Source organism: Helianthus annuus, chromosome 10 (genome assembly GCF_002127325.2).
Source record: "Helianthus annuus cultivar XRQ/B chromosome 10, HanXRQr2.0-SUNRISE, whole genome shotgun sequence".
Classification (NCBI taxonomy): domain Eukaryota; kingdom Viridiplantae; phylum Streptophyta; class Magnoliopsida; order Asterales; family Asteraceae; genus Helianthus; species Helianthus annuus.
In genome coordinates, this window is record NC_035442.2 from 8,865,801 (window position 1) to 8,882,834 (window position 17,034).

Genomic DNA, 17,034 nt, shown 5'->3' on the forward strand with positions numbered 1-17,034 from the left:
GCGAGAATGTTCAACCTCTGGTGCAAGAGGTTGACCTCCCGGAGACACCCTTCCAGTCCCACCGTTAGATGGTTGATACGGTCGACCAATGCTTCTTCCACCCCCGTCATTTCATCAATAGCCTCTCTTAGGGCGTAAACATAGTTTACAAGAGAGTCTTCCGCCGTTGATGACCTCCTCCCCTGTCGGTTGCTCCTTGAGTGCGATGAAGACGTTCCGCTTGTTCTACTCGCCATTCTGGGAAAACAGACCGAAAAGTGCTCAATTTTTGCAAAACAGTCCCTCGGACACGGCCCCATGCTCAATGAACACGGTCCCGTGTCCGAGTGTCTGTAAGTTTTTAAACCTAGGAATCTTTGGAGTTTTAAATCATTTTCTTGGTTTATAGGTAAATTTTAAGCACAAATAATTTAAAACAAAGTTTGCATAACTTAATTTAGACAAGATTCCTAGAATAAGAACTTTTCAAACACTACAATAAAGGTTGGAGATATGAAGCTTCCAAGCTTTAATGGAAGTGTTGATTGAAAATTGAGGAAGAAGGTAATGGACAAACGTGGAAAAGACAAGATGGCTCTTGAGAACCTTCTTTTAGAACATACCTAGGATAGTATGAGTGAAGATCTCAGGAATCTCTGTCTTTTGAAGTGGTCCAAATGAGCAGGAATCATGCTGCATTTATAGAAAACGACAGCACGCTGGACACGGCCCCGTGTCGGCTGGACACGGCCCCGTGTGCAGACAGAATCCTGACACATTTTTGTCCGTATTCTGATAAAATCAGAAGAGAATCTTTGGGTGGACACGGGGGCGTGTTGACCTGGGCACGGCCCCGTGTCTGGAAGCTGTCTTATAGAGTTGCTTATTTTCAAGGAACTAATCCGGATCAGGCGGTTCCTTACTGGATGGAACAACCCCAAAGTGCCTAAGATACCTTAATTGATCTAGATTAAGACGAGAACGCAAGAGGTTGTCGGTGAGGGTGATTCCTATGCTAAATGTAGATGGACAAGTCCAACCCTTTCCCGGGCTCTCGTTAAAGAAGGTGTATGCCGAATCGCTCAGGTCTATGTATGCACCGAACGAAGTCGATGGGGAGTCCTTCACGGAACAGGGACGACTATCATCCAAGTCTTCGCTAGAGTTGAAGGTATTATCGGGAGCAGCGAGGTTGTTTGAATGCGACCCCAACACTTCTTCTTGGTAATCGTCTTGAGATGAATCAAGGAAATCCATCTTTAGTTCGTTTAACCAATTAAGAACTAGATCTTCTAGTTGAAATAGTTCATCAAGAAGCATTTCTCCTAGAATATCTGGTTGGGCGCCTTCAAGGGAGAGATAAGGATTATTTTTACTTTCGCCCCTCTTAAGGATACAGGCAAACGATGGGTCTATATAGTGGGGCTTATAATTTAGCAAATAACATTCTAATTCTTTATGACCGCCTCCACATAATTGACACCACGTACCATAAGAGTGCCGAAAGTAAAAAAGATCATTATCACTGATTTTTGTGTTAGAAATTACCAACCGTTGGGATCTTACGGTTCTGTTTTCAGTAACTGAATCTTGGGCACGGGGGCGTGTTGGGCACGACCCCGTGTTTAGCTTACTGTCTAACTTAAAACAAGATTGCCAGTTCCAATGATTGGGCATGGGGCGTGTTCAGCAGGCACGCCCCGTGCTGAGTTCTGCAGAAGCTGAAAAATTAAGAAAATCCTAAAAAATAAAAAGAAAATAGAAAAAATGATTAGGCCGTTGATTCCTAACTTTCTTAAAATCCTTGTGTCCACGGCAACGACGCCAAAAACTTGATGCGTATTAGTGTATATATGTTTTAGGTATATATTTTAAGCCCTTTTTACACTTTTTAGCCAAGTTTTAAATTTATAAAACACGATATTTACAAACACTAAACACACATATGGGCAAGTGCACCCATCGTGGACGTAGTATAGTGTTGGTAAGATACCGAGGTCGTCCAAGGACACAAGAGCTTTTAGTACCGGTTTATCATCAACGTCTAATCAAATCAAAATGTTAGAAAAATTTTTAAACTAAGAAAAATAAAACTAACTAAAATGCTGAAAAATAAAATAAAAATAAAATAGATAGACAAGATGAATCACTTGGATCCGACTCGTGTGTAGTGTAACCTTTGATTATTTTCGCACTTTTGCACTTGTTTAAGAGATTATCTTAGTTATTGTAGTAGGCCCCTCTTTTGAGGCGACGTTACCCTCAACCCAGTAGTTTGAGTCAGCAAGGATACAATCCTAAAGGGTCGGATTATTGAAAGATAATTAATTAAGTTATTAATGCATAATGTGGTAGGCCCCTCTTTTGAAGGCGACGTTACCCTCGGCTAAGTAGTCTGAGTCAACAGGGATACAGTCCTAAGTAGCCAGGTTAAAGTTTTAATAGTAGTTTAACATATGAGGGGATCAAAGAGTTTGGACCCCCGCCATCCAATACCTTTGGGTATTGAAGGAGGTCCTACTAAATTTGACCCAGGTCCTTTGCAGGATCTATACACTAAACAATGGCAAGACTCTTACCAAACCGTTCCCTTAACCCCCGACCAGGTAGCCAACATACCTCCATATAGACCGTGGAGATATGAATGGTGAAAATCTTTTATTTTATATAGACAGTAAAATAATGCCAAGACACCACGGACAAACGATAAGGAAGAATTACCTTCAACATAAGAAACTAGTAATTAAATTCATTAATACAAAACCAATTAAAAAGTGCAAAAGATTAAAAATAAAAAGTATTACATTAAACACTTGTCTTCACCAAGTGATGTAAGAGACTTAGGCAAACATGGCCTTTGATTGTCAAGAACTCTTACGATCAATCTTGGATCCCGAGACGACTCACACACTCTATGATGGACAATGGATGATGGTGGTGGATGATGGTGTTGTGATGGTGGTGGGTGGTGGGTGAAGTGTGAGAGAGGTGGTGTGCTAAGGGATCAGTTGCAAGAGCTCCAAACACTCCTATTTATAGGCTGAACAGAAGCTCGGGCACGGCCCCGTGTCCATCTGACACTCTCTCTCTTGATTAATTGTAATTCGCAATTACAATAAATGCGTCTGTACCAACTTGACCATGCCCCGTGTCCGCTGGGCACGGCCCCGTGGTGGGCAGTAGAAGCTTCTATAGGTTTGTCTTTTCTGCTGCTTCTTGGGCACGGCCCCGTGCTCGCTGAGCACGGGGAGTGTTCAGTCTTCTGTTTTCTTTGTTTTGCTTGGGAAGATGCTGTCGGGGGGTCGGGCATATCACTTTTGTTCCTTTTCTTGTATTTATGTTAGATTTTGCAGTCTTTTTGCTTCTTTTGTTATTTTGAGCTCATTTAATCCTGAAAATAAAAAAGGAAGACAAAAGCACACTTTTTCCAACATTAGTACTAAAAAATGGTTAGTTTTAAGTCACAATTGATGTAATTTATAGTAATTTATATGTTGCATTTTGTGCACATCACTATTATGCAGATGAAGATTGAAGATGAGGGAGATGAGGGACAGGCGATTGGGGGGGGGGGGGTTAGAAGAAGGAGGTGGGGTGGGGTGGGGTGGGGTGGGGAGGGGTAGAGGTAGGGGTATATATCTAATTTTAGTATTTTAATTTAATACTAAGGGTATTTTGGTCATTTCATATGGAGTTAACGGAGAAAACTAACGGACATCCACTTCAGGGACTATTCGAGTAACAAACTGTCAAACCACAGGGAGCACCGGTGTAATTTTTAAAAGTTGGGGACTATAGGTGTTATTTTACAAAACCACAGGGACTATCCGGGTATTTTACTCATTTAGTTTCACATTTTTGTATTTATCTCCCAAATCTAATAAAGGACACTAAAACATGACATCACTATGCTTTTTGTTTGTTGCAAATAAAAGGAGTTTGTGGAGTGAGTTATTTATGCATGTGGTTTATTTGTTTTATCTTATAAATAGGATATTATTAGTTTTACTTTAATTGTGTACTCTTAAATCTAACTGTAAAGAAAGTTGCAAGCAGAAACCTTTTGTGTTGGTGAGTGTTTAATTGTTTGATCTTTAGGCCTGATAACCAACAATAAGAAGCTGGCTTTTAAGATTGATGTAGCTAAATACAATTTTAAAAATAACTACCATGTCTTACGTGATGATCCGGTTATAATTGCTGAGTTGGTTATGGGAAATGATAATGGGGATGAGAATGTTGATGAGGTAGTAAATAAAAGTCATTTGTAATGTGTATTTATTTTTGTTTGAGGTTCCAAACATTGCTCTATCGTTTGTTATATTCTTTGTATATCAACACTTCTTAGGTCAGTCAGCAAGATTGTGATTATAACTAACTTTATATAACGAAAATTAGGGCCTCGTAGAATTTAAAATCTCGCCCCTAAATCTCAGAATTTAACTTAACATGATAATACCCGGTCATGTCGAGCTATTAAATAAGAACCTCCCACACCTTGTTTCGTTAGTCATTTCACATGAAAGTTCCATAGGTTACCCATCGTCTTGCCATGGTTTTTATTGTCACCAACAACAACATCCATTTTATCATCAATAGCATCATCGGGTACCATCAAATTTCGTAACTATTATTAGCTCGTCCGCACACCTGGCATATTCCACCGATAGAAACATCGATAGAAATAATCTACCCATTGAATTCGGTTTTCAAAAAACTACAAACTAAGTGATTTTTGTTTAGGCTGGTGATGTAGCGTGTGATACGATAATGAAGAACTAATCACATTGATTTTGCGAATACCCGTGATGATCTTCCCCAAACCCCTAAATTCAACTTAAAAGACAGAGAATTCGAAGTGAAAAGTGATTATTCTTAAAATTGATAACTGAGTATTTAAATTACATGAGAATGATATAAATAAAGATAGAAATTCGAAATGGGCCACAAAAAGGCGATGGACCAAATACAAGCTCAAAAACAAAATGCATAAAACACGAAAAAAAACACAAAAGTGCCTATAACTCCCACTAGAATGCGTTTTTTGGACCAAAGCTTGGTTCCTGGCCCTTGCCATGACGTGCTCCTCGTTTCAAGCTTCGATTTGATTGGTGGAACGCGTAAAACAGAGACATGTAGCCGGTGGCGGACCCAGGAATTTTTTCATGGGGGTGCGGAAATTTTTTTAAAATTTTAGGCGTTTAGATATATACATAAAAAAACCGGTTCGGGTCATGTAAAAAAAGAACATCAAATTTAAATTTATATAATCATCAAAAACGCGTCAAATATTGTTACAAACATATTTAAAAAGTCGCCCTACGAGTTTTTATTTTTTGAAATCTATCCAAAACATCATCTAGAGGTACTTTCTTAAGCAAGTCTTTCTCTATATAACATGTACAACTATCACTAAAATTCTCATCGCCAATCCGAGTACGCAAGTCGGTCTTCACATTCTTCATCGCCGAAAAACATCTTTCAACGGTTGCAGTTGCGACGGGTAATACGAGAACAAGCTTCAATAAACGATATACCAATGTAAAAGTTATGTGAATATTTGTTGAAACCATTAACCTTACAAGACTTGACAAAACATCCAAGTTGGCGAATTGTTTATCTTTTTTCACAAAATCAATGTAGTTTCCGAGTTGAACCGGAAGCCTTCGTTTTTCGGCTTCATCGAAATCATATGGATACTTTCTGGCTAACTTTAGTATATTTGGAATGTCAAACACACTAAAATTATCACACGGACTCAAACAACTGATACAAAGAAGTAGTTCCGATGTTACCTCGTTAAAACGGTTCCCAAATTCTTGAATTTGCAAATCTCGAACCGCATTGAAGCAATCATACTCGTAATAGTGCCGATTTGAGATGTTCGTTTTTCTTCTTGGCCATCTTGGGTTAATATATTCATCGTCTAAATTTTTCACCTCAAGTTCATACATGTCACAAAAAGAGTTAACCTTCTCTAAGAACTCATTAAATCCTTCCAACCTAAACTTTTCAAGTTGGTTTTTTGTGGAAGAAACCAATTTAACCGCATTCATCAAATCTTGTTCTTTTCTTTGTAGACATTGGGACAATGTGTGTGTGATGTTTAGAACATGCTCCATCAAGTGTATGTAAAATACAAAGTCGTATTTTTTCATATCCTCTAGAAGTCCGTCCGCTTGTCTACTACAAGGAAGAGTTTGACCCGTTTCTACTATACATCCAAGAACTTCCATAATGTTTGGATATAAAGTAATCAAACGCGAAAGCGTTTTATAGTGGGAATTCCAACGTGTATCTCCGGGTCTTGAAAATGTCATTTCTTGATTTAACCCACTTCCGGTACAAAGCACGTCTTCCATTTTTTCCAATTGTCTTCTTTGGCTTTCAAGAAGCATGTGTTGTCGCTTAGAAGATGCACAAACGGCATTTGTTAAACATGTTATCGTTTCAAATACTCTCCAAATAGGTATGTGTTTGTGTGCAACCGCCACAACAACTAATTGAAGTTGGTGTGCAAAACAATGAATATAGAAAGCCGAAACATTTTCCTTTAAAATAAGAGCTCTTAAGCCGTTAAACTCACCCGACATGTTACTTGCCCCGTCGTAACCTTAGCCTCTAATCCTTTTCAAACTCAACCCAAAACGTGCCAACATATCATCAATAGCCGATTTAAGTGTTAATGCGCTTGTCTCTTTGACATGAACAAGCCCAATAAAACGCTCCTTAACAATCCCAACTTTATCAACATAACGAATAACAACCGCCATTTGTTCTCTTTTTGAAACATCACATGATTCATCAACTAATAAAGAAAAAACATCATCACCAAGATCTTCAAAAATTTGTTTAAGTACCTCTTGAGCATAACAATGTTTAATGTCCGCTTGAATTCTAGGACTAGTCATTTGGTTATTCGTCGGTGCATTCTCTAAGATAACCTTACCAAGCACTTCATTCATTTCACCCATTAGTTCTAAAAGCTCTAAGAAATTTCCTTTATTTAATGAATCTTTTGACTCATCATGACCACGAAACGCCGAACCGCCAGTCAACAACCTTTTTCCAAGCAAAGTAGAAGCACTTAATCTAAGTTTCTAATCACGTTTCTCCTTAGGGGTCCTTTTGTCCCATTGTGTGTTTACCGCTTGCTTTTCGTTAAGTAAATCGGCACACTTTTGGAAACATTTGTTGTGGGCACTATTAACTAACCCAACATGTTTTGTAAGTACCTCATGTACTTTTTTCCAATTGTTATACCCGTTCAAAACAAATGTGTCTCTATGATCACCAAATTCGGACCTAAACAAGTAACAACATAAGCAAAACACACGATCCGATTTTATACTATACTCTAACCATCCCTTGTATTCCTTTCGGTCATACCATTCTTGTTTGAATTTTCTCAACTCTTTACCTTGAAACATTGATGTTGGATATTTAATACCCGTTGGTTGACATGGTCCTCTTAGTAGGTATGCCCTTCTAACATCATCTCGTTGATTCACGTTGTATGATGCTATCGCCTTGCGATCATGAGGATCCGAGGGAAGATCATTCACATCAACAAAATCGGAAGATGATCCAATTTCATCCGCTTTCCTCTTGTTGAGAAATCGCGCCATAACATCTTTACTCATTGTGCCTATTAATCACATACAAAATAAACAATTTAGTATTTTATCAACAATCGGAAGATGATGATCCAAATTCCAATATAAACATTTTATTATTAAAATACTAAATTTAACATTTAATAATGAAATCAATGAATCAAGTTGAACCTATGGCTATAAATCAACAGCAAGTCAGCAACCTTTTTAATAAACCATTTGCCGACTTGCCGTAACTTTACAACAGCAACTTTATCAATTATCAACATTCAACAACACAACAACCCTATCAAAAACCTTATCAAAATTCAAAACTCTTGAAGAATAAAATCAAGGAGTGGTACCTGGTCGATCGAAGCCTGTGTTGATTGGATCAACTTGATCCTTCTTCTTTCTTGGTCGTTGCAGCAGAGAGGGGAGGGCGGGAGAGATGAAAGGTCGCCGATTGGGTTTATTTGGGTAATTGGGTTATGTTTTGTTAATTGATTTTGTTATTTGGGTTGGGTTTTACCATAAACTTATTCAATTGGGCTTGATGTTGGGTTATAGGAATACAAATTTTATTTAAAGAGATTTGTTTACATAATTGGATCGGGTTTAAGTCCGTGTTCACAATTTTTTTTATATAAATTTCTAACATTTTTTTCTAAGGGGTGCGGTCAGAATTTTCCAAGGGGTGCGGTAGAAATTTTCCAAGGGGCGCAGTCGGGATTTTTTCGCGAAAAATAACACTAATTTTTTTTTCAAGGGGTGCGGCCGCCCACCCACGGACTAAGGTAGGTCCGCCCCTGCATGTAGCCAAAGTTATGGTCTTTTTCATAAATCACTTTTGGTAGCACGATCACGGGCCTCCAACAATGTTATGGCTTGATCTTCTACACTTGGGCCTGCATCAGTTGGTCTCTTATATAGGTTCGGCTTCATCGGTTTAATTCGGTTATGGGTTGATTAAATCGGTTTTGTGCACACCCCTATCTAGGTTTTATGTATACAAAACATTTTTCTGAAATGAAATAATTTTAGTATTGGCTTCAATGTCCCTAACTTCCGCATCTATTAAAAAAATAAGGATTTTTAGAGGGGCAAAATTTGCAACTTATAAACCAAAGGGTTATGAAAAGTAAAAAGGGATGCATTTAGATGTTTAGATTGTTTATAAACCTAACTCTTAAAGAGATGTGATGTATATTAACTCTCATAGATGGAATTCATTCTGAATAAGTGACTTTTGGTAACATTCTTTTCTTTTATTCATATGGCTGACACCACTTGTTGATAAATATTACAATTTCAAACCTATAACAACTTTAACAAACCAAAGCAGGAAATGACTAATATGGTACTTTTGACTTACATAAGAAACCCCTAATTTTTTTGATTCGCTAATGGTACACAACTCCTAATACTATTAAATTACAGTAAATTATCATCTTGCTTAGGATTGAAACCAAGATCTCCCACTATCAAGTAAGAGTCTCTACCAAGTGAGTTAACCCTACATCGGCAAGAAACCACTAATTGATATGCAAAAACCACAAAACAATATACCAATTCACAATAAATGAATGAACAGTAGACTCTCCACCACTAGTTCTGAAGGAAAAAAACTTTACATGTCCCGAAAAAAAAATTGATTGTGTCTACAACTATGTTAGATATTAGAAATATAGCATAGCGAGACAAAGTCGATTGGTTTTTTTGTGGTTTAAGAGTAGGTTGAAAAATGTTTATATTTTTTTAGGATAATTGGTGTAAATATGTAAATATGTAGTTTTTTTGTGTTAGGCCGCCTCGTTTGGAGGTTTGGCTTGGTGTGTTAATAAAATTTACCTTTCAAAAAAAAAAAAAAAAGCATAACTCCAATCGACAAATCCATAAGTAAACGGGGCAGTCTTTTAATTGATGTTTGACAGACCAAAACGCATCAAAATTGTTAATTGGTATGTTATTACCTTACAACATCGGCACTTTGGTTACCAAAAGCATAAAAAAGCGCAGGCCAAAAAGACCGTAACTGAGATTAATTAATCGATCCAGAGAGAGCTTACCTGAAAGCTGGAAAGAGAACCCGAAACACTAGCATGATATTTTTGTGATCAACAAGAATATCGGGACTAATAGGGGACTAATATTTATTTTTTAGTACAAGTACAAATTTATGTCTTTTTCAATATGATCTAATATGCTCCAAAAGAAAATTTGCAGTTCAACAAAGAAAAATCAAACAATATGTTTTGGGAGTTAGGGTTTCATAGATTTAAAACATTTTGATAACTTGATGGAACCACACTAAAATTTATTACCCAGTGAAAACTGCTAGTAACAATTTGTGTTTTAAAAGAAATAAAACAACTTAGAAAAAGCAAATAACATTGAACATTTTTTGTAAAGAATAGCATCCCTAGATATTATAAGCAACTCTCCCACCCCAAAACCAAACAATAGCCATTTTTTTTTTTTTGCCAAAATTAATGCCAACACTAACTTAAAACAGAATGTATATATCACGTATGCAAATAAATTCAAAACACATGACAAATAATTTGTAATCGACACCTTGTCCAGTATATATGATCTTACAAGCAAGTAAAAACTAGAAACAGTAATTCACTATCACAAACGTAGAAGTTGCATTTTTTATAACATAATGGCTGATAGTCTGAAAGTCACGCATGACGTTTGTGATTCTTTTTATGTAACTCTTGTACAGGCCCATTTGAATATGATATTGTGAATTACTTGCATTCAGCTGGATATATATGACTATTTATTTCCTCTCATCATCCCGGTGACTCTTACCATGACTGCAACATGTATCTTGTCCACGGTCTCCTCGGAAAACATGAAAAGCTTATGTCTCCACCGCTTCTTCAACACCAAAACCACAATAAAACCCCAAAACCCAGTTGCAAAACCACATGCTAAGTCCAGACCAAACAATACCTTATTGAGCTTATTAGCTGCTTTATATTTGTTCTTGGGTGTTGCAGTTCGGTCTTCATGATTGGAGCAATTCTCTGGCAATGGAGCTCCACATAGATGTTTGTTCCCTGCATATATTGATGGATCTATAAGGGTTTGCAATTGATCTCCAGTTGGAATTTGTCCTGACAAGTTGTTGTTAGACAAATTCAAATGGCTCAAAAAATGCAAAGCTGCAATGCTTGGCGGGATCAGCCCGCTCAACTTGTTTCCTGATAAATCGAGAGAAAATAATGCTTTCATGTTTCCGATGTTGTCTGGGATTCGTCCACTAAGATGATTATTGGACAAATTAAGACCCACCAACGCATAAAGTGCAGTTAACTCTACCGGTATGTCTCCAACAAGTTTATTGCTTGAAAGGTCCATGTTAAAGACATATTGCATTGTTTTAGTATATTCCATAGCAGTTCCTTTCATTACCTGAATCACCCCCTCGGTGTCATCACCAAACGAAATATACATACGATTGTTAACCATACCTTGCAATTCTCCTAGACAGTGAGGGATTGTTCCTGTTATTTTGTTGTGTGCAATATCCAAAATTCTAAGATCTGTATTTAAGCACAGAGATCGCGGAATTTCTCCTGTGAAGTTATTTTTGTGTAACCTAAAAGTCCGCAAACTTTTAACTTTTTCCCCAATCCATTCAGGTAGTTTTCCGCAAATTGCATTATCACCCAAATCTAAGATTATTAAACTACTCAAATTCCAAAATTTTTGAGGGAGCTCATCACTAAAGCTATTGTTATTTAGTTTTAAGAACATCAATGATGACATGTGCCCTATAAAACTTGGAACGGCACCACTCAGCCCATTTGAGCTTAAACTCAAGATACACAACTTTAGCAGATTCTTAAGACAGTTGGGAAGTTTCCCAGTTAACTTATTTCTCGAAAGATCGAGATAATATAAATCTGTTCTCTTGCACAATGACCTTGGAATTGACTCATTGAAAAGGTTATTTTGTAGAAATAATTCCGGATATAGATTGCCATGATAAGTTCCTCCATTAGGAAGGTTGGTCAAAGGCCCGCTGAGGTTGTTGTGAGACAGATCTATGGAAGGAATGATGGGCATACTTCGCAACCATGTGGGCAGAGGCCTTGAAATGGTAGCATTAGAAAACGCCAAACTAATAAGTTTCTTTTGATTTCTAAGCCAATTTGGAAATCCGTTTGTAATCTTGCAAGAACTGAGATCAATCCTTATTAATTGGAACGGAGGCAGCCATTTACGTGAAACACTGAACATCAACTTACTATTAAAAGCTGCATTCAAGTTGTCCATCATTGAAAGGTTAGCAAAATGAGATTCAAAAACTACTCCCTCCAATAAATTACCAGAGACATCAAGAGAACGGAGTTTCGAGAGTTGCCCAGTTGAGACCGGAATAGTCCCACTTAACAGATTGTTGCTTAGATACAAATCTGTTAAATCTGCTAATTTTCCAATGGATTCTGGAATTGAACCGCTCAAGTAATTAGCAGAAAGGTAAAGTTTGGTAACTTTCCCTGGGAATGTCGGAATGGGACCTGTTAACTCATTATTATCTAGATGTAATACTTCTAATGCTATTAATTTTCTAAGAGATTTTGGAATAGAACCGTTCAAGTAATTAGAAGACAGGTCAAGTTCAATAAGTTTCTCGGAGAATGTCGGAATTGGACCCGTTAAGTCGTTACTAGATATATCTAATATTTCTAGTCCTCCTAAGCTTTCGAAAGATTCTGGAATTGAACCTGTTAAGTGATTAAAAGAAAGGTCAAGGTTCTTTAAATTAGAAAGATTTCCAATATGATGAGAAATGATACCAGATAAATTTGCGAAAGAGAGATTGAGATAAGTCAGTTGTTTCAAGGACCCAATGAATTCGGGGATCCGGCTTCCTAGAAAATCATTCCCACTCAAGTCCAAGTATCTTAGATGACTCAACTCTCCTAAAGAGGTGCTCAACTCATTACTAACTAGATATTCATCCGAATCAGAAAGACGACGGTTGAAATGATAAGGAAAATAGTGTTTTAAACCACCCGCACCTTCGAGATGAAGACTTATAACATTTCTAGTTACACCATCACACGAGACTCTTTCCCAGCTGCAACAATCATGGCCAACCCATGATGAGAACATATCATACCCACCTCTAACACTATGTTTGAACTTCAAAAGAGCTAGTCGCTCTTGCTCAAAGCAAGTCAACGTGATATTTCGAGCACCCAAACACATATTTGTGGTTGCAACAAGAAAAATAGTTACAAAAAGGAAATGGATCCCCAAACCCCTCATTATTCAACCCCACAACTCAGATTAAGCTAGTAAAAAAGTGAAGTGTGAAGATGGATTCTTGTGATGGGTTCATAACATAAACAAACAACTTCATTTATAGATCCATAATACATTGAAACTTTCAAGTAATGAGGTGATTTGTATCCACAAAGATGGACAATGAAGTGTCCCACTTTGTTTATTTTTCTTTGCGAAATTAAAACAATTTAGTAAGTTGTCGCGCAAAACATGCAAAAGTCAACAATTCAACTTGTGGGCACAGTCAAAGCTAAATGTCATTTGTCCACACAACGACTTTAATACCAATACACAAAAGTAGTACTGACATAACTTCCTCATACTAACTTTTCTTTTCTCTCTAAAAACGAACCGTCGCCGGAAAGTCAGATGAGGTAAACTCAGTCGGAATAGCGCGATAGGTCCCGGCCTCTTCCATCGGAGCCTGGTTGAACCTCTCTTTCTATCTCGACGTGGTGGTTTCTCCCATCAGTATCCGGGGCAGTCTCTCTTCGTGTTCTTTGGTCGGCGTCTCCTACCCCCTCACTTCCCGCAGTGGTTCCCGGATTTCTTCGGGGCTTAGTGGGTCTGATATCGATCGCGGCTATCTGAGTATAGTTCAGCTAGATCGATTCGAATCCCATTAACACCTTTAGAGTCGGGGCACTACTGATTCGTTTTGCTTATTTATTGGAGGGGTTTAGGGGATAGCGTATTTCATTCATAGTCTGGAAATGGCGGGATACTCAGAACTGGTAACAACCTTTTATGTAACAAACCTTCCTGGGGGGGTGACAAGGATGATGTTATGGCGGGCGTTTCAACCTTATGGTGTTTTGAAGGATGCGTATGTAGCACGGAAGAAAGACTCAAGGGGGAATCATTTCGGATTCATTCGGTATGAGGGGGTTCGTGATGTGATGGCAACACTTCGGGGAATGAATACAGTTACAATTTTCGAAGCAAAGGTGAGTGTATCGGTAGCTAAGTTTGACAAGAACCATAGGGCATTCCAACGTATTAGTTATGGTGATACGGCGGGTAAACAACATCGTCCATGGCCACCGAGAGAAAACCCGGCTACAATAAAAAAACCGATTTACGAATACATGCCGGTCAAAAACGGAAGGTCATATTCAGATGTTGTCAAAGGGAACGAGGCTACAAAAAAGGGAGAAGTCAAAACGGTGATAGCAGAGGAAAGGATTGCGATGTACCCGGATCATTGCATGATGCGGGCGGTAATAATAGAACTAAAAAATGTATTAGCCCTGAAGGAGATAAGGAGGATGTTGGACGATGGGGGGTATAGTATGTACCCAGTATCTTATCTGGGTGGTTTAAAATGTATGGTAGTTTTCAAAACAAAAAGAGAGGCAGTGGAATTCCTGGATGATAGTGGGCATGTAAGGGATCAACTAGTCGAGTCTGCATCACTTTGGACTGGTCAAGATATGCAATACGATCGGTTAATCTGGCTTAGGATAACCGGTATCCCCATTCACCTTAGGGATAGCAAGCTGTATGATATGGTGGGAGGGTGTTTTGGGAGAGTAGTGGGTGAATCAGATTTCTCCTGGGAAGGGATAGATAACTCTGATAATGGATGTTGGATAGCTACTGGTGCAGGTGAACGAATTGAGGAAGAAGTCAATATAGAATGGAGAGAAAAGACATACAAGGTGTGGGTATGCGAGGAGACAAATTCATGGTTACAATCCACAATTTCGGAATTAACGGATGACCGGAAGGAAGCACCGATGAAGTCATCGGAATCGGTGGCTGCACCGGAGGTTGACATGGAAGAAGGAGAGATCCAAGATGGTGGGAATGAGGAAGAGAATACAGAAGGACGGCCTAGGGAAACGGAACCGGTGACACCTTTGGTGCATGTGCATGGGGATCATTATGAGGGGGTAGTAAATGATACGGAGGCCAGATTGGAAAAAGAGAATTTTAATGAGGATGGTGGGACCCGAGTAGAAAATTGTGAGAATAGACAATATGGGGATTCTGTCTTTGAAATGGGCCATGGCCCAGGCAAAATGTCAAGAAAAAGGCCTCGTAAGGCAAGAAGCCCAGAAGCGTGGGACTCAGATATGGGAGATATAAATACTAATGGGCCAAATCATGTCCGCAACCTCGAAAGATCCTTCGATTTAAATGACACAGCTCAGTGGGGTGGGGACTCGTTTAATGAACAGGTAAAAAACCTAGAAGCCGAGAAATCTAGAGACGAAGGTGGGGGGTTGGCCGGAAAAAAAGAAGGGGGATCGGGTTTGCAGGACAGGGGAGATCATGATCAGGTGAATGAAGAAGATGCTGGGGTGGGGGATCCGAAAGATGCAAATGGTAGTACGCTCCTAAAAGAAACGGCGGATACTGTGGCAGTAGGAGAGGCTGTGGGCTTCAAACTTGACGGCTTCTTTAATAAGGTTAGTGAGGTTATTATTGGTGAAAAAATGGGTATGCAATGAATTTTTTATCAGTAAATTTAAGGGGGGTCAGGGACCAAAGGAAAATGGATTGGATAAGAGGATTAAAAACGTCTCACGGGGTACACTTCTTAGCAATACAGGAATCGAAGGTGGGGGGTATTTCGCAGTTTTCTGTTAATAAATTATGGGGAAGATCACGGTTTGAATTGGCATGGGTGGATGCGGTTGGCAGATCAGGAGGGCTAATTAGTATGTGGGATCCGTTCGTCTTTGAAAAAACGGATGTCATTAAAGGTCAGAGGTTTATTGTGGTACAGGGCACTCTAAAACATACGGGGGAATTGATAAATGTGGTAAACATATATGCATATAACGATCCTGTAGAAAGGAGGGAGCTTTGGGAGGAAATGTTAATTTTAAAACAATCACTACAAGGACTATGGGTATTTGGAGGAGATTTTAACGATGTTAGAGAACCGGGTGAACGCTTCAACTCGGAGTTCATTCCCCTCAATGCTGCACGTTTTAATCGATTTATAGAACTAGCAGAATTGGTTGAATACCAAATGGGTGGGAGGAAATACACATATCATTCGGATAATGGGGTACATAAAAGCAAGTTAGACCGATATTTGGTGTGTAGGGAGTTTCATGCTAAATGGCCGTCAGCTTCCGTTGTTGCATTGTCTAATGTGGTCTCAGACCACTGCCCGATCCTTTTGTCTGTACTGGCTCAGGATTTTGGGTCCATTCCAACGAGAATTTTCAACTCATGGTTAGTCCTGCCCGGTATCATGGATTTTATAAAGCAATCCTTAGAGAGCTTTACATTCCAAGGGGCGGCCGATTTAGGTTTAGCAGTGAAACTAAGGTGGATAAAGTTCAAACTGAAGGAGCGGGTAAATGTAATAAAGGCAGAGAAGGAACAGGTCTACAAAGAGAAATTGGACATTCTGGAAAAATTAGAGACCACGGCTGAAGATCGGTTATTAACTCCGACTGAATTGGTGAAAAGGGCTGAATGCAAAAAAGTAATTATGGAGGTGGATAGGGCAAAAGTCATGGATCTGAAGCAGAAGTCTAGGATAAAGTGGGCTATGGAAGGAGACGAGAACTCGAGCTTCTTTCATAATATAGTAAACGCTAATTTAAGTTCAAACCGGATTAATGGGTTGATGATTGATGGGGTGTGGGAGACGAATCCGGTGTTGATTAAGGATGCAGTATGTTCGTTTTTTGCACAGAAATTTCAGGAACCAATGAACAATAGACCTGGCATGGCATATCCGTATCTAAACCAAGTTTCGGATGACGATGGCAATATGCTAACAGCCCCTTTTACACTTGCGGAGATCAAAGAAGCAATTTGGGATTGTGGTGGTGAAAAGGCGCCGGGTCCGGATGGCATTAACTTTACTTTCATTAAGCGATGTTGGGCCTCTTTACAATCGGATTTCAGTCGGGTGTTTGAGGAATTCTCCATAAATGCAACTTTTTCGGCAGGTTGCAGCTCCTCGTTCATTGCCCTTATCCCAAAGTGCAATGACCCAGGCAGTATGGGGGACTACAGGCCAATCAGCCTTATTGGGTGCATTAACAAGGTTATATCCAAAGTATTGGCAAACAGAATGAAGCTAGTAATTCATAAACTGATTTTAGAAGAACAAACGGCATTCTTAGCCAATAGAAGTATTATGGATGGGCCATTGATCCTAAACGAGCTAATACCGTGG

At 38.9% G+C, this 17,034-nt stretch overlaps 3 protein-coding genes across 3 annotated transcripts; all 3 read right to left on the reverse strand.

The window, feature by feature from the left end:
• Window positions 1–5,285: 5,285 nt before the first annotated feature.
• Window positions 5,286–6,572, reverse strand: LOC110880535 (zinc finger MYM-type protein 1-like). The gene has a single exon (XM_022129046.1). It carries the CDS (start codon window positions 6,570–6,572, stop codon window positions 5,286–5,288), a length of 1,287 nt encoding a protein of 428 aa, XP_021984738.1.
• A 21-nt stretch (window positions 6,573–6,593) lies between these two features.
• LOC110880534 (zinc finger MYM-type protein 1-like) lies at window positions 6,594–7,622 on the reverse strand. Its single transcript, XM_022129045.1, has 3 exons — window positions 7,369–7,622; window positions 7,195–7,284; window positions 6,594–7,041 (listed from the first exon to the last, which is right to left on the reverse strand). Exons 1-3 carry the CDS (start codon window positions 7,620–7,622, stop codon window positions 6,594–6,596), a joined length of 792 nt encoding a protein of 263 aa, XP_021984737.1.
• Window positions 7,623–10,163: 2,541 nt separating this feature from the next.
• On the reverse strand, window positions 10,164–12,921 carry LOC110880533 (receptor-like protein EIX2). Its single transcript, XM_022129044.2, has one exon. It carries the CDS (start codon window positions 12,864–12,866, stop codon window positions 10,359–10,361), a length of 2,508 nt encoding a protein of 835 aa, XP_021984736.2. The 5' UTR covers window positions 12,867–12,921; the 3' UTR covers window positions 10,164–10,358.
• Window positions 12,922–17,034: the final 4,113 nt, after the last annotated feature.